This window comes from Syngnathoides biaculeatus, chromosome 6 (assembly GCF_019802595.1).
Source record: "Syngnathoides biaculeatus isolate LvHL_M chromosome 6, ASM1980259v1, whole genome shotgun sequence".
NCBI classification, from domain to species: Eukaryota; Metazoa; Chordata; class Actinopteri; order Syngnathiformes; family Syngnathidae; genus Syngnathoides; species Syngnathoides biaculeatus.
This window is the reverse complement of record NC_084645.1, coordinates 7,468,929-7,493,337: the sequence shown is the minus strand read 5'-3', so window position 1 is coordinate 7,493,337 and position 24,409 is coordinate 7,468,929. Positions and strand designations below refer to the sequence as shown.

Below are 24,409 nucleotides of genomic sequence, written 5' to 3'. Positions count from 1 at the left end.
CTGAGCTACAGGGCCTCCTACCTTGTGACTAGCAAGTAATAAGTGAATAACTTTCTTTGTGTTTCGATGCAAAGTTAGGTTACATCACCATCATGGTTTTTGAGCCTGGTGCGATCGAATCAGGAATTAACGTTTCCCTTCGCTATGTTAGCTCTTGTTGCCGTTGCTAATGTTGCTGTGCTAACTGATTATGACGTATTATAAGTATTATACATTGGATAAAAATGTGCTAAAATAAAAAAAGCGTTTAAAATTTGTAGTTTCATCACTATACTCACTTTACATAGCTATACAATACAGTAAACCCCTCTTTACTTGAAATTGTTTAAGGGTCTTCAAACACACGAGTTTGAGTGGCGTACAAGTCTTTAAGGGTGGGTAGGGTGTTGCCAACAATCTGTTCAGCGGCTTTGATTGTCCAGTGCAGTCGGAGTTTGCCCTGTTTTGTGGCAGCCCCAAACCAGACTGTGATAGAAGTACACAGAAGTGATTGGATGACCGCTGTTTAGAACTGTCTCAGCAGTTTTTGTGACAGGCAGTGTTTCCTCAGAAGCTGCAAGAAGTACATACTTTGCTGGGCTTTTTTTGAAGATAGAGTTGATGTTCGTGTCCCACTTCAGGTCTTGTGAGACTCTAATTCCCAAGAACCTGAAGGTCTCGACAGATGACACAAGACAGTTGGACAGCGTCAGGGGGAGCTGTGGTGAAGGATGCCTCCTGAAGTCCACAATTATTTGTACAGTCTTTAGAGTGTTCAACGCCAGGTTGTGTTAGCCACACAAAAGCTCCAGTCTCTGCACTTCCTGTCAATATGCAGACTCGTTGCCATCTTTGATGAGGCCGATGACGGCAGCGGAGGCGGTACAGTGGAACAACTGTAAAGCACTGACATCACACTTCTGAGAATAAGGGTCCAATCCTGGCCCCGCCGGTGTGGAGTTTTCAAGTTCCCCCCATGCCTGTGTGGGTTTTCTCCAGGCGCTCCGATTTCGTCCCACATCCCAAAAACATGCATTAATTGGACACTCTAAATTGCCCCAAGGTGTGATTGTGAGTGAGACTGTTGTCTGTCTCCATGTGCCCTGCAATTGGCTGGCCACCAGTTGAGTGTGTTCCCCGCCTCCTGCCTGATGTTAGCTGGGTTAGGATCCAGCACACCCACGACCCGTGTGAGGATTAGCTGCTCAGAAAATGGATGGATGGATGGATGGATATTAAAGGTATTTCAGTTCAGCTTCTATGTACATGCCACAACACCTATCTAGCTAAGTACATATAAAGTTACAAATATGTGAATGTAGTGTCAATTGTTAGTTTTATGTTGACAATACGCCTCATGTTTTACACTGTGAATAGATAGATTCACTCGACGTGATGCAGTGATGGAGTTCAACTTCCACTGTGTATCAGAATTTATAAAGCTTGCGATGCATAAGGCCATATTGTGTGCTTCTGAGCCTTACAAACGTATAACAAAACTGACTACATTTTACGTGAAACACAGATAGCATATGAGTTCCATGTCAGGCATTTGTCCCCCCTGCCGAGTTGGAGAGCCGCTTCTGGAAGCGGTAGTGATGGGGAAAAAAGTAGGGTAGATGGATTGATGTCATTTCATTATGAATCTGATACTACCATATGATAATGATAATAATAATACATTAAATGAATTTATTTCTACAATGATAAAGAGGTTTGGCTGCGCAGTGTTTATATGCATTTAGTTTATACTGTGTTATTACCTATCTGATGGAATTAGAACTGTGGCACCATGGAGACATTCGGAGGGTCGAGATTTTTATTGTCGTCGCCAGTCACTTCGCGGGACGCAGAGGTTGAAGAGCACACATTGAACTCACCCTTCATTTTCATCTTGATTACACACCTGTAAAGTGTCGTGACTACAGCTTGTGGTTTATGATGTTGCTGCGGGGACAATATCTGTCACTAGACAGACATATACACCTGTCAGAGTGCTCAGGACTACTTCTGTGGCAATTCCTGCTAGAATAGATTCCTCCAGGGCCACATTTTTTAATGGGAACATTGACAAACACACAAGTGAAAACAAATACAGTATAAGCCACTTTGTGTTCAAGATGATGTTTTGTTCTACTCTGTTTTCAAAATGTGATAGCCTGAGCATTAGTTACTTTTATTTAGCGAGAGGTGTATTATTTATGGCTTGGACTATGCATGTTTAACAGCCTTAGATCTCTTTGATGTACGGGTTATTTCAATTTACTCCAGAATGTTTGTAAACAAGCTGAGTTAATTGTTTTTCTCCTCATTTCCATTGAAAGTCTAAAATTGTTGGACAAGCTAAAGTGTATGGTCCTTGTGCCATGTTGCTCTGAAGAGGACATTGCTTGAGAGGACTCCAATATATCATGAAACCTATTTGCACAGAGTCGTCAGAACTTTGGCGTGGTGGAACTGGATGGTCAGATTTATATTCTTGGCGGGGAGAATGCAGAAAGTGAACTGACCACTGTAGAAGTGTTTGACCCTCATGTCAATACCTGGAAGATGCAAACCAGTATGACCATGATCCGCAAGGTAATACACTTCATAACTTTTATGAAAAAGTATTGTGTAGAAACAGGGAAACGTTGCAGAGTAGATAATCAATGTTGCCTGTCATTATAATGTGTTAACAAAATATGTAGAGGGACACCAGGCATTATCAAGGATCTAAGCGTTCAGAGTGCTTCATCCCCAATTTCCTGCTCATATATAAGTGGGATAGGCTCCAGCACTCCCATGACCCTCGTGAAGAGAAGCACCTCCAATAATGGATGAACTATAACCTGTACAGCATTTAAAAAATATTTTTTGTAATATGTAAAAAGAAACAAAAAAGGTACTGTGGTTGCACAAGTGTACACACCCTCCTATAATTGGAGATATGATTGTGTTCAGAATAACACAATCACATGCAAACTCACATTTAGTGGGGCTCAGCACACAACTTCCACCATTTTTGCTGAACTCCAAATAATCTGATCCTCTAGTTCGTCTAGAATGCTATGTTGGAATTTTTTGTAGTCACATCTTACACCACAAGCCTAGGTCAGCAGAGAACTTTCATAGCATCTGATGGATCTTATTGTTCAAAGGTATCAGTTTTGAGAAGGGTACAAAATAATACCCAAGGGATTACATATACAATGGAACACACTTGTCAAGTGGAAAAAAATAAGGCAAAGGAGTGACAATACCAAGAACCGGCCATCCCTCCAAAATGAATAAAAAGATACGAGTAAAAAAAAAACGTCAGGGAGGCTGCCAAAAGAATAATTAATACCAAGATTAAAGAATCAGCAGGCATTTCTGGAAAGTACTAGCTGTTTAGTACATGTGACAATGATTTACCATCGTGTCACCCCACTTGTCTCATTTGTCCAGGCTATGGGGTTGGGTGGCAAGTGGAAAGCTTACCTTACAAAAAGAAAAAATGCATACTTAAAGTCTCACAAATTATTGTAGGAAAATGGGTAATTTTTGGACCATTGTTCCAAAAGGTACCATAATTTCTCGTGTATAATGCGTCCTGAAGTATAATGCGCACCCGAAAAATTGACCTAAAAAAATCAGGAAACCCCTTCTACCAATGTACAATGCGCACCACCAATTTTGTGCTCCCCATATGGTCAAAATATTGGGAATTATCTGTACTTATATTTTGGCAGGTTTGTACTTTTTAAAAAAAAATGTTTGTACAAGAATCATTAATAATAATCATTGTGCCCGTGCTGATGGAGCTGTAATATAATCTCGGGACAGGCCACAGGACACGCTTGTCCTGGTCCCTGTAATTGTCAGAACAGAATCCCTTAACTGACTAAAATAAATGCTCAATGATGGCATAGCATTTTATTAATACTGTTGATAACACATATTAAATATTTATTTAACACTGTTTGACATTTTTTTGACAAACATTTTTTTGCATTAAATATTTGTGGATAAAACCTTTGTGCATAGTGCAGTTTATCCTATACGTTACACATCCTGGGCCAAGACTTCAAAAGCAACATCTGGCTCATCTCCAATCTGAAAAATATCCATCGTAGCTACCTTTGGTGACTTGGTCCAGTTCTGGTGCCTCTTGAATTCATAAACAGTGATCCTATTTTGTTCCCACAGTATGTCATCCTCTGTGCCATCCATGGCGTTTGTGGGGAAACATTTTTTGAATCCCAAGAGTTTTGGTTCCTCATCGCAGCCTCGCCCACCTGACGCTATAGCTTCCCTATGAGTCAGGTGACTAGCAAAACAACGTGAGCTCAAACTACGTAGAAACGAGTGTAATGGGCACATTTATTAAAAAAAAGCGACCATTTCAATTCTATGCGCTCTCCCGTTTTTTTTAATGTGCCCATGATTCTCATATTACGTAGTTTGAGCTCACGTTGTTTTTATACGCACCTGAAGCCATTGATGCGAGCTATCGTTGTTTCATACTGCGGTGCTACTTCCAGGTTGCCGGCGTCATCGTCACAAGTGATGACATTTCTTTTAAAAGCAGCTGCCCAACTAGCCATTGTATTCGACATTTTCTGTCTTGGTTTCAGTTAAAACAAACTCTCATTGGCAGTCGTTTCTGATCTTTGGTGCAGTAACAGCAAACATGCTGCGCTCACGATCATAAAATGCAAACTCCCCGAGGAGGTCATAGAGTTCTGGTTGGGGGTGCACATTACCGTAATAAATATAAATGTGTAACATAAGACATTGAATATGATATTGAAATGTATATATATGCCTTTTTTTTTTTTACCTGTATACAACTATACAATGTGATTGTTTTCTTTATTTTTCATCCATACCTAAATATAATACGCTCTATTAACTTTCTGAAAATATTTTTGGAAAAATTTACTATTATTTTCGAGAAATTACAGTGTGTTGTTTGCCGCAAACGCAACACTGCTTATCACCAAAAGAACATCACATCTCCAATAAAGCCTGGCACTGCCAAAATCATGCTTTGCATCTTAATAGAGGTGGAAGGAATTATCAACACTTCCATCATGGATCTGTGAGGCGATCTAATGAATGCTATACACAGGAGAGGCCCTCACAATATGTCTTTTTTGGAAAGAAGAGCTGGCAAATATTGGCACACTACGATTTGTCACACTGATAGTCCTAAAACTAACTATTGACTGTAGTAAAAGCTAAAGGTGCTGAAACATCGTATCAATTCGAGGGTGTGCATGGTCATGCAAACTGTTTTTCCCCCCATCAAAAGAATACATTTTTTTCTTGGCTTAGGTTGGAGCACAATAAGAGTGGAAAAAAAGTTTCTGTGGCCACCGGGAACATAGTGACATTATTGTCCGCTGTGCTGAACTCGTCAGCTCTTCAAACAGCTCCTTTGATCTTATGGCTTTCTTTCTGCTCTGATATGATACCAGCAAACCCGACAGACCTGTGATCAAATAATGAATGTCAGTACTGTACCTTATTTCCGCCCAGGTGGGTTGCTATGCCTCCATGAATAAGAAGATTTATGCCATGGGTGGGGGTTCCTATGGGAAACTTTTCGACTCAGTTGAATGCTTTGACCCCAAAACCCAGCAATGGACAGGCCTCTGTCCACTCAAAGAGAGAAGGTAATCATCTGGTCATCCATCTTGTAGTCTTGTTCGTGTACAGTTTGATAATTAATTGATTGATTCTTTCTTTCCATTTATTGATACAAACCATTACATTTGATTATTTTCTTTATTTCACCTTACCTTTTGTGTTGTTGTGTCATACATTGAAGACTTCATTTGTTTGTTTTCATTTCAAAAGAATGCACTCATAACTTAGGCTGTCCGACCTTCATTGTTATACAACAAGAAATGAAATGCATTGTCACAGCACCAACAGTCTCAGTTGTAGAATGACACGTTTTCAATGTCTACTCAATTTGATTAGAATGTTGCAAGGAATGATGAAGCAATGGTAACACTGTGAAATTGATTAAAGAATAGGAGAATCCATTGACAAATTAGTGGGCCATGTTGTATGGATTACCTCTTAGGAGATATAGCACCATGACTTAAATTTTTTTTTTTTTAATTTATTTTTTTTGCTGGCAGAATTTTCATTCAGAGGAGACATACATTTTCATCACAACAATGTGAGTCACACTTAAAAATCTTAAAATTCGTTATCTTACTGAAATCAGCCTGTTTGAGAAGCCCTGTCTGATGCAAGTGAGAGGTTGTGTACAGCTTTTGCCACCCACACCTTAGCCAATAGTGATTATGGATTTTACACCATGGCAACGGGGGGCAGGGCAAGATGCAGCTGCATTTTGAAGCCCCCGATCTAAAAAAGCAAACACAAACTGAGAAGCAAATGCAAGTCGCTAAAAGATATTTACCTCGTGGAGTCAGCACGAAGCCGCCAAGTGCATTGGTCGAATATGATGTGGATTGTACATGTGGAACATGCAGAGGACACATTCCTCCATCTGGCCTTTCAGGAAGGGACATGTTCTTAATATGCTTAAAATCACAAAAAGCAAGCACCTCTGTGTTTTTCTAACTGTGCCAGTTTTGTCATCTTAAGTCTGCCATTTACATACCTTCTGACCATTTGCGAAATGTGGGTGGAGTAACCCTGAAGTTTGGAAGTTTCCTCTCTTATCTGGTCAAGTGTGTATACTCCCAATGACTTTCACGCAAAGAAGAAGAGTTTTCAACCAGGATTTAAAAACATTCACACTTGGGGCTGACCTCACCTCTGTCGGCAACATATTCCATTTGTGTGCAGCATAATAGCTAAATGCTGCTTCACCATGTCTGCCTTGGACTCTGCACTCCACTATTTGAGCCGAGTCAGTCAATCTCAGAGCGCTCATGGGTTTGTATTCCGTAAGCATTTCTTTCATCTATTCAAGACCTAAACCATGTAGTGATTTAGACTGATTGATTGATGACTGATTGATTTTAGACCACTTGAAGAACTTTACAATCTATTCTAAAGATGACTGGAAGACAGTGCAAGGACTTTAGGATATGAGTTATATGCTCTGACCCCCTTGTTCTGATCAGAATCCTAGAGCTTTAGAATTCCAGCGAATGATTGGACGAGCTATTATCCTCACATGGAAAAAAACGTGGAAAACTGGCGAACCTTCCCAGGAGTGCGAAGCCGACAGAGATTACCCAAAGAGAATACCAATGACTCATCCATGAGGCCACAAAGAAACTCAGGCTAACTTTTAAAGAACTGCAGGCCTCCCTTGTCTTAGTTTAAGTCCATGTTCATGACACAACAATCAGGAAGAGACTGTAAAAAAAAAATGGCATCCATGGCAAATTTCCAAGGCAAAACCCAATGTTGACCGAACACAACAGTAAGGATTGTCTTACTTTTGCAAAAAAATACATCTGAATGATTCCCAAGATTTGTGCGACAATATTACATGGACTGATTATGATAAAGTTTAGCTTTTTGTAAGGTATGTGTCTCGTTACAATCTTGGGCTGATTTTCTTCTTCAGGACCTGGAGAGCATGCAGCGACTGATGGATCCATGAATTCTGCTCTTAAAGAGAAAATCCTGAAAGAGAATGTTCAGCCATCAGTTTATAACATCAAGCTGAAGCACATTTGGGGTTTCCAGCAGGATAACTATCCAAAACACATCAGCAAGTCCACTTCTGAACAATTAAAAAAAAAACAAAATGAAGGTTTTGGGGTGGCCTGGTCAAAGTTCAGACTTAAATCAAATTGAAATGCAGTGGCATGACCTTAACATGGCTGTTCATACTCAAAAATCCACGATTTTTAAAGAAGTCAAACAACGAAGAGTGGGCCAAATATCTTCACAAAGACGTGAACGACTCATTGCCAATTATAGTAAATTCCCGATTTCAGTTGTTGGTGCTGAAGATGTCACAAGCAGTGAATAGGTTTAGGGAGGGGTATTACTTTTTCATATAGCGCCAGGTAACAGAATTTTTTTTTCCTTCATAAATGCGATCACCCACCTTGTAAAAACAGCTTTTTAAGTTCACTTGAGTTTAAGTTGTCAGAAATTTACATTTGTTTGATGATCTTGAACATTATGCATCCATCCATTTTCTGAGCCGCTTATCCTCACAAGGGTCGCGGGAGTGCTGGAGCCTATCCCATCTGTCATCAGGCAGGAGGCATGGCATACCCTGAACTTGTTGCCAGCCAATCGCAGGGCACAGAAACAATTATTCGCACCTCAGCGCAATTTAGAATCGCTAATTAATGCATGTTTTTGGGATATGGGAGGAAACCGGAGTGCCTGGAGAAAACTCACACAGGCACGGGGACAACATACAAACTCCACACAGGAGGAGCCGGGATTTGATCCTGGGTCCTCAGAACTGTGAAGCCAACGCTTGAACCAGTTTTCCACCATGCCGTCTCTTGACCAAAACTTCTTCACGCCACTGAACCTGTGAGGGCGATTTTCCATTCAGACATGCTGGATGGCAGCTTGGAGTTGGTCTGAAAAGCCCCACTTACTGTCATGATCCTGCCGCTCCAGCACGAGCTCCTGCATTTGGGTCCTACTCTCGTTCCGATGGGACGTGACACAATAATGGCAGTCATCATAATTTCTCAATGGTTGTTAGATTTTGAATAATTTTGTTTGTATTTGTCATTGTCAGTTGCAAATCTGTTTAAATTATCCGCCACGTGTGGCGCAAGTATGGTTTCTGGGCAACACTGATCAACAGCTAGCTCACTCACTTGACAACAGAGAAGCCATATACATAAAAAGAAGGCTAACACACATATGGGAGAATATGGTCCAAAACCAGCAACCATAAGGATTTGACTGGATTTTCACTCATGAATACAGCATATCCTCACCGAGACGCAAAGAACTTGCTTATGAAACATGTAATGATGGCTTTGAGGTGTTGAGACCTCCATGGCACTCACATGAAGTTCAAAATGAAATATTTTTGCCCAGGTTTGGATCAGTGGCATGCGGCATTGGTAAGGAGCTCTACGTGTTTGGTGGGGTGAGAAGTCAAGAAAACGACAACCCAGAGCAACGTCACATGATGACCTGCAAGTCTGAATTCTACCATGATGACATGAGGCGGTTTGTATCAGTCAAAGACTTTTAGCTCAATTATTTATCAACTCTATGAACTAGAATACTACACGAGTCAATGTGTTTTATTTTCTCAGGTGTTGCCTGTAAGTCCGTAAATGAAATACACTTGAATATTGCATAACTGTATCTACACCATATTAGTGCCTAAAAGGCTTTACACACCAATGGGCGGCTGCTGCCATGCAAGGCTGCTGCCAGCCTCAATGGGAGTAATTTAGGCTTCATTATCTTGTCCAAGGACACTTGGATAGCGGAGAGTCTGAGCCGGGATTTGAACCAGCGACTCTTTAGTCATTGGACAAGACCTCTAAAACAGACCCACCTTAATTGTTTTCATTTTGCTCATTAGTAGGATATAATTATGGGTATTATTATCAACAACTGATTTAAAACAAGACTGAAATATGCCAAATACAGTACTGGATATAATATTTGGATAGTAGCAAAATGGCTCCAGCACCCATCAATCCATTTTCTTGCCTGCTTATCCTCATAAGGGTCGAGGGAGTACTGGAGCCTATCCCAGTTGTCAACGGACAGGAGGCAGTGTACACCCAGAACTGGTTGCCAGCTAATCACATGGCACATAGAGACAAACAGCCACACTCACAATCACACCTTGGGGCAATTTAGAGTGTCCAATTAATGTTGCATGTTTCTGGGATGTGGGAGGAAACCGGAGTACCCGGAGAAATTCCACGCAGGCACGGGGAGAACATGCAAACTCCACACAGGCGGGTCCAGGATCGAACCCAGGACCTCAGAAATGTGAGGCCAACGCTTTCCAGTTGCCCCACTGTGCCACCCGCTCTAGCACCCAGTGGAGGAAATTTAAATAAATTTGTCCCTGCAGTACAATTAACTGAGCAGCCTAACAAAATTGTTTTTGAAACTGTAGATGCATGGCATTAATGTCAGGTATGCAATGAAGAATAGATCCAGCCATTCTTTTTCATTAGCTGCTTATCCTTATTAGGGTTGTGGGTCACTTTAACCTATCCTGGCTGAATTTGTGCGAGAGGCTGGAATACCCTGGACTAGTTGCCATCAAACTGCAGGGTAATAGAGAAAAGAAATCATCAAATTAAAAAAACAAATATTATTAAATAGTTTCAGCACCCTTCGGTCCCTTGAAAACCACTGTATACATCAATTTGTCATTACAGGGAGTCCTCGGGTTCCGAACGAGTTCCGTTCATATACTGGTAATGTAACTCGAATTTCATTGTAAGTCGGATTTCACCATTAAAGTCTGAATTTACGTCAAAATACGTAGTACGTGGTAACCTGGTCGTCAATCCATAACGTTAAGTAGTCTCTCCAACTTGACAAATATCAAAGAACGTTGTTTTGTGATCACTCTATCCAACATTGGAACGGAACCCTTCACATGCACTAAAATACGGGCTTTGTCTTTAATAATTGTCACCACGGTCGACGGTTGTTTCCATGGTAATGGATTTTCTTCTGACTCCAGAAGCTTTGCTAAAAGACACAGCTTTTTTTCTTTGGGGCCATATTGTCTAAAAAGGAGGGCGAAAAAGGCGAAGATGCTCCTGGCGCACAAGCATGGATGAGCATTATACACATTAGCAAGACAAAATGGCGGACGGGGACGGGCGTTGTAAAGTCGAAACGTTTTAGGTCAGGACCGTTTTAACCCTAGGACACCCTGTATTAGTATTATAGTTAGTAAAGTATAAATATTATAGTATTGTATATTATTTTGTACTAGTAGTATGTAAGAGTATACACACACATCTGGAACGGTTCGGCGGAGATGAGTGTTGCATAGATTCTCAAAGTGAACAAAGAAACAGTTGAGTTGTTCTGCTAACGACATAGTGTTCCCCTGCTATTCCATCACTGCCCATTAATTTGGGATGTTTTGTAAACCTGACCACACCTGCTGTGCTGCAAGAGAGTTCAGACCCCAATTTACGATTCTTTTTTTTTTTTTTTTTTGGGCGGTGGTTGGGTAATGATACCGTTACGTCATAGTTTCTCTACTTGATGACTCTGTATCTTTGTATATTTAATTCCTTATGATTTTTTTTCTATTCTGGGTCTTGTATAATAATATTCTTATGATATATCTGAGTACAAAAATGTGAGAAAACGCTTACTAGAACAGCCGAGCTTTAGTTGGAGTTGGTGTGGTGAATGTTCAATGATGACTAATCTTCGGTGACTCCCACTGATGGGAACAATATGGATATGGACATCTAACGTCTAACATTACAAGAAATCCCAATGATTTCATGTTGTATTTTGGGGGAATGTACGTGAGGTGATCAACTTACCTTCTGGTAATATTTGCGATGATGGGGTTTTGTGCAGGTGGATGTTCCTAGATGACCAAAACCTGTGTATCCATACAAGCTCATCATTTGTCTATGGTGCCGTTCCCATTGGAGCAAGCATCTACGTCGTGGGAGACCTGGACACTGGTCGGTAAAATGCCACAACAGCTACAATTATGAAAATCTTCTCACCAAGTTATTAATAATGTTTTTAAAATTAAAAATAAAAGATGATAAATAATTAATAATATTGTGGTGATAATCATAAGATGATAATAAACAATAATAATGGGTAAATAATATTATTGCAGCTCTATGGGGGTAAAAGTCACAAGCTGATCCCAAGCCCAGATGAATGCAGAGGGTTGCGTCAGGAAAGCATCTGGCTTAAAACTTTGCAAAAGGAAATTGAGTGATCATCTAAAAAAAAATCCCTTAGCGGATCAGTCGTGGCCCGGGTCAATAATGTCCGCCCCTGGCATCATTAACCTGCAGGGCCTTGGTGGAAATTCTGGTACTGTGGGTCGAAAACAAAGAAGAGGAGGAAAGCAGATTCTTTGGTAGAAGAAGAAGAGGAATTCACAGAGCATAAAACTGAATGTAGGGACTTTGAATGTTGGGACTATGACAGGAAAAACTCGGGAGTTGGTTGACATGATGATTTGGAGAAAGGTTGCTATATTGTGCATCCAAGAGAGCAGGTGGAAAAGGTAGTAAGGCTAGAAGTTTAGGGGCAGTGTTTAAAGTATTTTACCATGGAGTATATGGGAAGAGAAATGGAGTAGGGGTTATTTTAAAGGAAGAGCTGGCTAAGAATGTCTTGGAGGTGAAAAGAGTATCAGATCGAGTGATGAGACTAAAATTTGAAATTGAGGGTGTTATGTATAATGTGTGACTATGCCCCACAGGGAGGATGTGACCGAGAGTGGAAAGAGAAATTCTGTAAGGAACTAGATGAAGTAGTTCTGAGCATCCCAGACATACCGAGAGTTCTTATTAGTGCAGATTGTAATGGACACGATGAAGAAGTGATGGGTAAGTACGACATCCAGGAAAGCAACTTTGAGGGACAGATGGTGGTGGACTTTGCAAAAAGGATGGAATTGGCAGTAGTGAACACTTTTTTTTCCAGAAGAGCCAGGAACATAGAGTGACCTACAAGAGCGGAGGAAGAAAGACGCAGGTGTATTCCATTTTGTGCAGACGATGTAATATGAAGGAGGTTACTGACTGTAAGGTAGTGTTAGGGGAGAGTGTAGCTCGACAGCATAGGATGGTGGTGTGTAGGATAACTGCTACTACTACTACTACTATTACTACTACTGCTGGTAGGAAGATTAAGAAGACAAAGTTTGAGCAGAGAACCCTGTGGTGGAAGCTGAGAAAGGAAGAATGTTGTGTGGCAGACAGGCAAAAGAGTACTTGGTATATCTTCTGGTAGGAAAGGTGAGAAGGAGACCAGTAGATGGAACCCTAAAATACAGAAATTCATACAAGGAAAGTGGTTAGCGAAGAAGTGAGACACATCGAGGACTGGGGAGAGGCGAAAGGAATACATTGAGATACGACGTAGGGCAAAGGTCGAGGTGGAGAAGGCTAAAGAAGAGGCATGTGACGACATCTACACCAGGTTGGACACGAAAGAAGTACTCAAGGATATCTACAGGTTTGCCAGACAGAGGGATAGAGATGGGAAGGATGTGCAGCAGGTAGGGTGATTAAGGATAGAGATGGGAATGTGTTGACCTGTGCCAGTGGTGTGCTGAATAGATGTAAAGAATATTTTTAGAAGTTGATGAATGAAGAAAATGAGAGAAAAGGAAGAGTAGAAGAGGCAAGTGTGATGGACCAGGAAGTGGCAATGATTAGTAAGGGGGAAGTTAGAAAGGCACTGAACAGAATGAAAAATGGAAAGACAGTTGGTCCTGAACACATACATGGAGGTATGGAAGCAATTTGGAAAGGTGGCTGCGGAGATTTTGACCAACGTATTCAACAGAATACTCATGGGCGAGAAGTTGCCTGAAGAATGGAGGAAAAGTGTGCGAGTTCACATTTTTAAGAACAAAGGCGATTCGTTGAGCTGTGGGAACTAGAGGAATAAAGTTGATGAGCCACACAATAAAGTTATTGGAAAGAGGAGTGGAGGCTAGACTTAGGACAGAGGTAAGTATCTGCGAACAACAGTATGATTTCATGCCTGGGAAGAGGACCACAGGTGCATTATTTGATTGAGTATTCTAGTGGGAAAGTACAAAGAAGGTCAGAAGGAGCTACATTGTGTCTTTGTGGATGTAGAAAAAGCCTATGACAGAGTACCAAGAGAGGAACTGTGTTACTGCATGTGTAAATCTGGGGTAGCAGAGAAATATGTGGGAATAGTACAAGGCATGTATGATGGGGCGCAGAACAGGGGTGAGGTGTGCCGTAGATTTTACAGAAGAATTTGAGGTGGACTTGGGACTGCATCAGCTCTGACGCCCTTCCTGTTTGCGTGGTAATGGATAGGCTGACAGATAGGGTTGGACTGGAATCTCCTTGGACCATGATGTTTGCAGATTACATTGTGATCTGAAGTGAAAGCAGGGAGCAGGTGGAGGAACAATTAGAAAGGTGGAGGCAGGCACTGGAAAGGAGAGGAATGACGATTAGCTGAAGTAAAGCAGAATATATGTGTGTGAATGAGAGGGGTGGAGGGGAAGAGTGAGACTCCAGGGAGAAGAGATAAGGAGGGTGGACGACTTCAAATATTTAGGGTCAACAATCCAGAACAATGTTGAGTGTGGTAAGGAAGTGAAGAAACGGGTCCAAGCAGGTTGGAACAGCTGGCGAAAGGTGTCTGGTGTGTTATGTGACAGAAGAGTCTCTGCTAGGATGAAGGGCAAAGTTTACAAAACAGTGGTGAGGCCGACCATGATGTACGGATTAGAAACGGTGGCACTAAAAAAACAACAGGAAGCAGAACTGGAGGTGGCAAAAATGAAGATCTTGAGGTTCTCTCTACGCCTGAGCAGGTTGGATAGGATTAGAAATTAGCTCATTTAGACGGACAACCAAAGTTGAATGTTTTGGAGACAAGGTTTGAGAGAGTAGACTTCGATGGTTTGGTCATGTCCAGAGGCAAGAGAGTGAGTATATTGGTAGAAGGTTGCTGAGGATGGAGCTGCCAGGCAAAAGAGCGAAAGGAAGACCAAAGAGAAGGTTGATGGATGTTGCAAAGGAAGATTTGAGGACAGTGGGGGTTAGAGAGGAAGATGCAGGAGATGGGCTCAGATGGAAAAAGATGACACACTGTGGCAACCCCTATTGGGACAAGCCGAAAGGAAAAGAAAAAGCATCAGTAAATGATAGTAAAAATTGAAAACTTAATACAGTAGATGATAATCTGTGTGTGTGATACCTGTTGTATCCATAGGTACTAGTTTTGACTACATCCGTGAGTTCCGGCGTAGCACGGGGACCTGGCATCGTACCAAACCGATGTTAGCCAGCGACCTCTCGAAAACGACCTGTGCCGCCCTGCGGATCGCCAACTGTCGTCTCTTTCGCCTTCAATTGACTCAAGGAATGTTTCGAATCAGAGTTTGAATTAAGGAAGACCAAACCAGCTGCTGCTGTACATCACTCTTTCACTTTTGCACACTTGTAATCCACCCACATGGCCTGGGTTTAGGGAATTTATAAACACTGAAGTATTAAGTGGCTAACTATGCTTGTTACTCTCGGTTTTCGGGAGACCTTTTTTCTGTATATTTGCTGCGTAACTTGGTTGGAAGGAAGGTTAAACTCGCCAATTTACAGTAATTGTTTACTTTTTTAGGCTGATGTTTTATTGATCTGTTTGATCATTTGCTTTGATCAATTGATTTTTTTTTTCCAGGAACTGTATTTAATCATTGCTTTTATTTTATTTTTACTCGTGGTCTACTGGTTGTAGTAGTAGTATGGGGGTACTTAAGGGAAACTTATCTACCAGTGCATTTTCCCAAAAAAACATTTTGGGGTGGTGGGTTGGGGGGGGGTTGAGGTAATCATTTGGGGGAGAGATTATTTTGTGAAGAATTTTGCGAAAATCCTGGAACTGCAGATCACAGTAGTTTTGTGTTTTACTATGTGACCGCCCATAATCATAAAAACATTTGCCTTAACCTTGTTAAAAGTCAGGTGCTTCTGTCAGAATGTTTTTTTTTTCTGTAATAATGTCAATTGCTTTTTGTCTGCATTGTTTTGGTCAAATCTTGACAATTGGCACCAGTAGAAAATGAGGCAAAACAACATCTTTAGAGTGTGCAAAAAGGAATCTTATGCAGTTTGATAAGTTCATTGTTTATTTGAAAAATAATAATTGGAAATAGCTTGTTCCAGGTTGCTGTGTCCATCCCACAGTTAAAAGCTTCTCTTTTCGAATCTCGTTTCAAGCCTTCCTTTCCAGAGTTTGCATCTTTTCCCCATGCTTGTGTGTTTTTTGTTCAGGTAGTTTCCACCTATATTGCAAAAACACGCTGGACACAGGAGGTTAATTAAAGACTAAATTAGCTATCAGTATGAATGTCAAAGTGGCTAGTTGTCTATATTTAGCCATAGGAGCACAAGCGGTATAGAAAATAGATGAAAAAAGCTGTGCCCTCAATAAATGGCAGCATAACAACAACAACATTGACATGCATCGCACATTCACTGCTTTCTTACTTCTACAAAGTAATTTTTATTTGATCAAGATTTTGACTCTGTACAGTATATCCACAATGGAGAATATACAAATACTTTACTGTACTTTGTCAAAAAAAATGGTGACTGATAGCTCAGAAATAAACTTGATCAAACGTGAAACTTGGAGTCGTTCGAATGGTTGTGTTTCACTGCATTGGTGACATCCTACCCGGCTTTCCAGTCGGTACAGTTTTTCCATCTATTGAATCTGTTTGTTTTGTATGACTTCCAGCTGTTACTGTCTGTCCTCAACTCAGGGTCAACGCATGCGAAGTAGACTCACTCTCAGTGAGAGTTTATGGTGCAATTCCAAACGTGGTATAAAAAGAACATAACTCTCAAATACCTTTATTGTTAAGGATTCAGTTCCATTTAAAACCGTTGAAATCCTCCAGGCATGCAGAGGTAGTGGGAAAGGATTTGTGATACCAAAATTGGCAGTTGCCTTACATAGCTATTGTAACTTTCTGATGATTACATTTGTTTGATTACGTGAGCAGTATCGTACTGCGGTGCCAGAACAGAGATGAGAGTTGCTTTCCCTGAAGTTTGTGTTTTAAAACTTTATTTTATTTTAAAGTATGAATTCTTACTTATTTCCAAATGCACACTATATAGTTTCCTGATTAATTAACTCATGATTCCATGTCAAAAAAGGATTATCACTACTACTAGGAAAGTTGTGAGATGGACTGACCAACTCAGTACTGTAAATCAAATTCCAGTCCCATAATTTGAGGCAAGTAACTCCCATCGAGTCATCATGTGCTTATTTCTTCATCTGCAGTGTGCATTTAACACACTAAAAAATATTTTTTTTTCGACAAAGCTGCGGGGGTCTTATTTCCATTCCATCATGGGTTCGGTTCCAGTAAAGCTGTCAGCAAGTCCTTTAATACACTCTTCAATGTTGATGCTTTCTTCTGTTAATGATTCATGAATTATTACAGGGGACACTCGCCAATAGCCTGTTAATATTGTCCTATCTTACCTGCTGTGTTTAATCAGTTACCATAATCACATTGATTTACTGTACTCTTCTATATTAGCAGATAAATGCATAAGGCTGTTGTAGAAGTCGAATCTGTTATTGATCTTGTAACGTGGCTTGTGTTATGGAAACGGGAAAAATTATTTTGCTGTTCAGTACATATGAATGAGTATGTTTTGTAAGACAAGATCGGTGGTGTCAAGGGAATTAAAACACGAAAAGGATTAACTACATTTGTAATCCCTCGTATCATTTAATCTTTTTTGATGACTTTGGATCTGTGGCTCATTGTTTGCCTTATCATTACGGTACTCCGATGCAAAGTAGCAACCGTGCACTTCATGTCAGAGTATGTACTGTAATTCAGTGGTTTTGAAATGCAAATTGCTTGTTCCCCATCAGCCTCATCATCAAAGACACTGGCATGTTTAACACGGAACTATAAATATATACGACCAACTGAGTCATGCAACAAATAGAACTACAGATCAGAATTTGATCAACCATTCCTTCAGCAAAAAGTGAAATATCCACTTATGCATTTAAAGTTCTTCAACAGTTGTCTGTCTATATGTGTCCTGCGATTGGCTAGCTACCAGTTCTGGGTGTACCCCCCCTCCTGCCCGATGACAGCTGGGATAGTCTCCAGCACTCCCGCAATTCTTGTGAAGATAAGTGGGTCAGAAAATGGATGGATGGATGGGTACTAAGTCAGTATTTAACCAATAACGAGTGTAAGAAGAAACATTGATTTCTTTGCAAAGGGAATTTAGATTCAGATGTTTTGTTTTCTTTTGCAAGGTTATGGAAATACATCGTGTATTTTATTAGGTTTTGGTACAGTTCCTTTGTCAGGTAGTCAAATTACAATTGTGGTCAGTCAACTTTGAAAATAAATATGCTGAGTTTTGCCTGCCCGTATTTCTATGTCTGTCTTCACTAGCAATACTTGTGCTGCGGATGAGTCAAATTTCTGTTGAAGACATTTTGGAAAGCCTGCTTTAAAGGACTACTTCCGCCAAATAATGCATTCTACTTAAAACAAGAAAAAATTGACAGAAACAATTTCAGATCACAACAGTTAATTTGGTTTTATCATTTTAGGTTTACCAAACTTATGCCATAGTGCAATTAAGGGAGCAGAAAACAGAACCGTTACTTATTGAGATTCACAACATAAAATAAAGCCATAATTGGGTGTCAGGGAAACAATCTAGCAGCAGTTTATACAATTGTATAAATTGCAAAATAAATGACCAAGGCCAAACAAAATACACAGTATATTGTCTACATTATCCATCCGTCCGCTTATCCTCAAAAGCGTCGCAGGAGTGCGGGAGCCAGTCCCACCTATCATTGGGCTGGAGGCGGGGACACTGACCTGGTTGCCAGCCAATTGCAGGGCACATGGAGACAGACAACAGTCGCACTCTCAATCACACCTAGAGGCAATTTAAGAATCTCCGATTAGTGCATGTTTTTGGGATGTGAGAGGAATATGGAAGTATATATGTGCAACCAAGATTTGAATTTGAAATTGTCGTGTGCAAGACTTGGCCAATGTCAAGAGGGGCGTCGCAACGCCACTGCCCTGGGCAGTGACACCTGCCCACCACAACTGGAGAAGAGCAATTGTGGTGACGACGGCGATGATGATGCAGTTGGCCAAGTTGCCACTGCACCTCAACAACGGTCGTGCTGAAATCGTAACAATTAGGGACGCAAATGGCCTACAGAGGGATGCTTTCGCAGTGTAGAACCCAGGCACCACTGACCAGCCCCGTCGTCAAAAAATCCTGGTTCCAAGTTGTTAAAAGAAGAGAGGGGTAACACAGAGGGAGAATTGCCATCCAGGTACTCCTCACACGCAGACTCACATTAACAGTTGCGCCTGGGTCACCTTGGGCCAATGTGAGGGCTATAATTGCACTGTAAGATCAATGGGAGGCAGTGCAAGGTCTTGGTAGACACAGGCTCCACTATCTCCCTCAACAGCTCTGGTATCCTGCTGACGCCATGGGCTCATAACCTCGAGAATGGGGACGCACCAAGCTTCACATTATCACCATCACAGACGTGATTTCCCCGTTTTTCCGTCTTTTAAAATTGCATCGATAAAAAAATAAAATAAAACATTTCTGCAATATTCCAACCATAACCTGTGCCAGAATCCACACTTGTTCATTTTCCGGTCCGATTTTTGGAAGCGAGGTGGAAGATGAGGTACGTGTTAGTTGATTGGTCGAATGTCTTCCTCCTGACCAATGAAAACGCTTGTTGTATACGAGGCGGTTCACGGGGACATTTTCAAGTCAACACGATGGCAGTGCTCAAGTGGAAAGACGTCTCTTAAGTGAAAGAAATTATGTCAAAAGTAAGTTCTGATGGGATTGGACGGGATGAGAAATCGTCGATACTCTTGGAAAGAAGGAAGTTGCCACTTTGTTAAGCGACTTCATTCGCAAAATCGATCAACCTGGTAAAGCATTGTGCACATGGAGTCAGGATACTATTGACTATGGATAAAGAGGTTTCAAGGCATTGGAAGTTCACGCAAAACGACAAAAACACGTCAAACAACTGGAAGCAACAAAAACAAACTTTTCCATAGCTGGCACGTTCGGATTTCAACCCAAGGCCAACAACTAACCCCGGTTGCAGACAGGGTAGTCAATTATGAGGCGAGAGTTCAGAAGCAATTACTTGTAAAAATGCCTGTATTATTTACTTGTCGTTAAGAATTGTTGTCAAATTAATGCGTTTCAATCATTTACAAAAACAAGAAATTAAAATGTTTTTGAATGGATACGATATACACGCTATGAAAGCCCGCTTGCATGCCATGATGCCACTCTGAATTCAATTTAGTAGTTTACTTAGATAAATTACTTTTTGAAAATTTTTGGGGTAAAGGTATGCGCCTTAATAATGAACGATCATATTGTGTACATTTTGAAAACAGAATAGCATTTTTTTCTTTTATAGATGTACTAGATATATTTCATTCATAATGATATTTATAAAACTTGCATGTTAAAAATGGTGATCATCCTTTGATCATGCTTGCAGCCCCCAGACCCCCGGCTACTTTTCAGTCTTTTTTCATTCAGTCAAATCACATGTCTTCCATCACCACAGCAAGAGTCACAAAGAAGGGCACAAAGATTCTGTGAGCTGTGAAGATTTGGATATGGACCAAGTCTTCAGTTGCGAAAACTGAGACTTTACTGTGATCTTCACCACGAAAGACAAAGAGCACAACAGTCTGGTCCAAAATGACATTGACACCAAAGATGCGGCCCCCATTCGCCTCCGCCCTCGGCATCTTCTTTTTTCCAAGAGTGCCACCACAGAGAAGTAACTCCAAGAGATGCTGGAAGCAGGAGTAATCGAGCCATCGTCCAGTCCGTAGGCAGCTTTGGTGGTCCTAATCAATATTAAGGATTGGCCCTGGTGATTCTGCGTGAACTATCGTCGGCTCAATGAAGTCACGTGCAAGGACTCTTGTCCTCTACCACATATCAACAACAGCCTTGACTACATTGCTGGGTGTTGCTGTTAAGTTCCCTTAATCTGTGGACTATGTATTGGCAGATGGAGCTGGCCCTACAGGTGCAACCAAAGACTGCATTATCCCTGGGTCAAGGATTATTGCAGTTCAGAGTGATGCCGTTCGGACTATACAATGCCCCAGCCGCCTTTGAACGCTTGATGGAGAGAGTCCTCGCTGACATTTCCATGCAGCCGCTGTGTCATCAACCTGGATGATATCTTGGACCATGTGGCAAACTTTTCAAGTGCGCTGGACCACCTGCAGGAGGTGTTGGCGCCATCCAACAAGCCGTGTTTCAACCTAACCCACCCCAAGAAGTTCCACCTGTTCAGGTGAGAGACTGCATTCTTGGGGAATGTGATCAATGCAACAGGGGTGGTCCCTGACCCAGCAAAGACAGCAGCTGTCAAAGACTGGTGGGTGCCTGAGAACAGCAGTGAGTTCTGCACCTTCTTGGGCCTGGCATCCTACTAACGCTGATTCAGTCATTCTAATGCTGGACTTTGCCACCATTTTCAGCCCCCTGCATAGACTGAGGCAAGTGGGGAAAATATTCCAGAGGACTACAAATGTGGCTTTGTCCAACTCAAGACGCCATTAATCGAAGCCCCAGTGTTGGCCCACCCTAACCACCAGCAGCCATTTATCATGTATACAAATGCCAGCAATGTGAGCTTGGGGGCAGTGTTGTCTGAAGAAGGAAAGCATGGTGAGCAAGTTGTGACCGACTACAGCCGTGATCTCATCCACCCCAAACGCAACTAGTGTGTCATGGGACGGAAGTTGCTGGCTGTTGTTTTGGCACTTCACTGGTTCCGACCCTATCGTTACAGGCAAAAATGCGGTTCCAAGCTGCTGGTTTAACCGTACCCTAGCCACCCAGATCGCCATCATAACCAGCCGCCAGCAACGCTAAGGGGACTTGCATTTTCCCATGATCCTGTGAGCATACTGAATGGTGGTCCAAGTGTCTACAAAATACAACCCAGCAGCTCTCTTGTTCTGTCGAGCTCTTCAGACATCCATTGACCTGGTGTTCGGACCCTCTTCTGAGCTGGAGGTTGAGGGCGAAGCCGACATGCTGCTATAGTCAGATGCAGGAATGACTTCGGAAGGTGCATGGCTTGGCCCAACAGAGACTCACCCAAGCCGGCTTTAGGCAGAACGGGGTGTACGGTAACTTGACGTGGGCACACAAGTTTGAGTCTACAGCCCGGAGAGACAGAGGGTGTAGTCTCCCAAGCTCATGAGCATCTAGGTTGGACCGTGCACCATCCTAGAAAAACTTTCTGATGTGGTGTATCGGGTGCAGCTGTTGAAGAGGAACTGGGTAGTGGTCCTCCACTGAGACCGGCTCGCCCCATACCAACCACAGACATAACCAGAATGGGAGACCATGGTGGAGTAACAGACAGAGGGAGACTAGTCCCGTCCAACAGTAGCTGGGGGGCCGCCGAAATGCACTGGGCAACACCTTCTTATTTGCGGGACTACATTTTGGACACTACGGTAGCTGAGGACAGCTAACCGGGTAGGTTGGGGGCTGTGTGGTGTTGCTGGGAGGCTGGAGGCATTCACAGCATGCTTGGTGGCACTCACCATGTGACACCGTGACTGTGGATGACGTGTGACTTGCCTGCACCTGTCATTGTGTGGGGATGGATGGATGGATGGATGGATGGATGGCAGGCAGTGGAATTGCTGATTTCATCATATGCTGCAACAAATTTCTTTCTGAAGGCCTCAGACAGCTCTTTTGATCCCACCTCAAGCGTTAAGAGCACACCAAACTGAACGTTTAAGATTTAAATTGGGCAAGACTCTATTTTAAAACCATTTTAGCCGAGTAATCATCTTGATATCATATGCACTTGTTATGAGCCACCTTTGTTTGATATCAGCCAATCGAAGTGGGAAAATGTGGGAGTCTTAATGTATTTATTTATTTATTCAATTTTACAAAACATTCAAACAAGTATTTGTCGTTGGACTTATTTAGTAAAAATTATTTAACATTTTTAAAGTCAATATACATGTTTAAATTTGTATTTAATGTAAACCATCATAAGAGCTCTCCATTTTTGTATGTACATTACAGTATACTGTTTGTGGAATGTGTATTTAAAGCAAAGCGAGTACCTGTCACGACCCATCGGACGGAGGGAGGACTCAAATGCAGGACTCCGGAGACGCAAAGGTAGTTCGGGAAAAGTGTTCGGTCCAAAATCGGGGATCAGGCAGACAGTCAAGTGGGGCAGCGGTAATCAGGACGTCGGGTGTAGAGAGCAGGTCCGCGGGCAGGCAGAGGTCGGTACACGGAAGATCGATCAGAGCAGGCAGGAGTATCACAGGCCTCAGGCTTACGGGGTTGGTTGGAGAACAGACGGAGGTTGGTACACACGGGTTTACGATCAGAGATACGGGAGTGCAGGATCGGGGCATGAGTTGCGACAATCTGGCAAAGCCAGAGCGTCCACTGGGTTCTATGTATACACCGGGGTAATCACTGCCAATGAGGCGCAGGTGTGCGCCTCCTAATTAGAGGGGAACCGCACAGCCAGGGCTGCATTGGCCGGACCATGACAGTACCACTCTTGACACTGAGATGTATTAACAATTTTCTATCCATTATGTATAGAACTAGACTACTAAATTAGGATAAGAATGTTGGCAAATGAGTATTGTTGGTAACGTTAAGGGTATGTCACACAGTGCAGTTCTACAACACAATATAATATTCTTCAGTTAAAATAGTAACTTTTTGACAATGTCACTCAGTGCAGTTCTACAACACAGTATAATATTCTTCAGTTAAAATAGTAACTTTTTGACAATGTCACTCAAAACAGAGTATTAATTGGTGTAGATTGATACAGCTAGTGAATCAATCAGTCTGATTAGAATATTGAAATTGGAAACCCTCCAAAAATAATTCCTGTCATCCATTTTTAATTTGGTGAAGTTTTCAATGTACCTTTTTCGGCCCAATTCAGCTTGGTGATATCAATGAGCCTTAGCAAGTTCTGGTGGAACCACGAGCTAAACCTTTTCTCTACTGTTTGTCCAAGGCTACTTGTGAACTCTATTTTTTTCTCAATTTGGTAATGACGGTTGACGGTTCTAAATAAATTCTATAGAAACATTCCAAAGAATTACTGTAGAAATTCAACAGAACACTAGGACCTAAGTTCTATAGAACTGTGTCCTGAAGAGCGTTCTATAGAAGAGTTTTACAGAAATTTTTCTAAAGAACTGTAGGACCCAAGTTCTATAGAACTGCAAGTTAATTCTGTTGAGACGAAATGAAAATACGTCTTATAGCACGACATCCAGAGTTTTGTCTGATATCGTAAAACATGTAGGTGATAATAAATGAAGATACGTGGAAAAATGAGAGACACTTGGCATAGAGGACCCATATTTAATCCCGAAGTCGATGTTTTCGCCGATAAGAAATGGGACTGTGAATTCACTTCCGCTTGTCTTGGACAACTGGATATACACATGTATCTGGTGATCCATCAATCTTTTCAGCTGGTATTCAATACAAATACCAGTATTTCAATAAATGACGCCTGGTTTTACACAATTAAACTTGCATTTATTAACTATGATTGAAAAAAAGAAGATGGCGTCATCTCCACGGAACGTACACGGAAGCGATTGCGGCCACACGTTAACCTCTCTGCTGGGACAGACGGTTTATTTATTTATTTTTTAAAGATGCATTGTTCTTAAATG

General features: G+C 41.6%; 1 protein-coding gene across 1 annotated transcript in view; it reads left to right on the top strand.

Moving 5' to 3' along the window:
* The window catches only part of gan (gigaxonin), a 28,799-nt gene extending 11,451 nt beyond the window's left edge, over window positions 1-17,348 (top strand). The window contains exons 10-14 of the mRNA XM_061821471.1: window positions 2,410-2,559; window positions 5,485-5,621; window positions 8,962-9,096; window positions 11,452-11,561; window positions 14,830-17,348. Of these exons, the coding sequence (XP_061677455.1) occupies window positions 2,410-2,559; window positions 5,485-5,621; window positions 8,962-9,096; window positions 11,452-11,561; window positions 14,830-15,002 (705 nt within the window). The 3' untranslated portion in view covers window positions 15,003-17,348. The remainder of the gene's footprint in view (window positions 1-2,409; window positions 2,560-5,484; window positions 5,622-8,961; window positions 9,097-11,451; window positions 11,562-14,829) is intronic.
* Window positions 17,349-24,409: the final 7,061 nt, after the last annotated feature.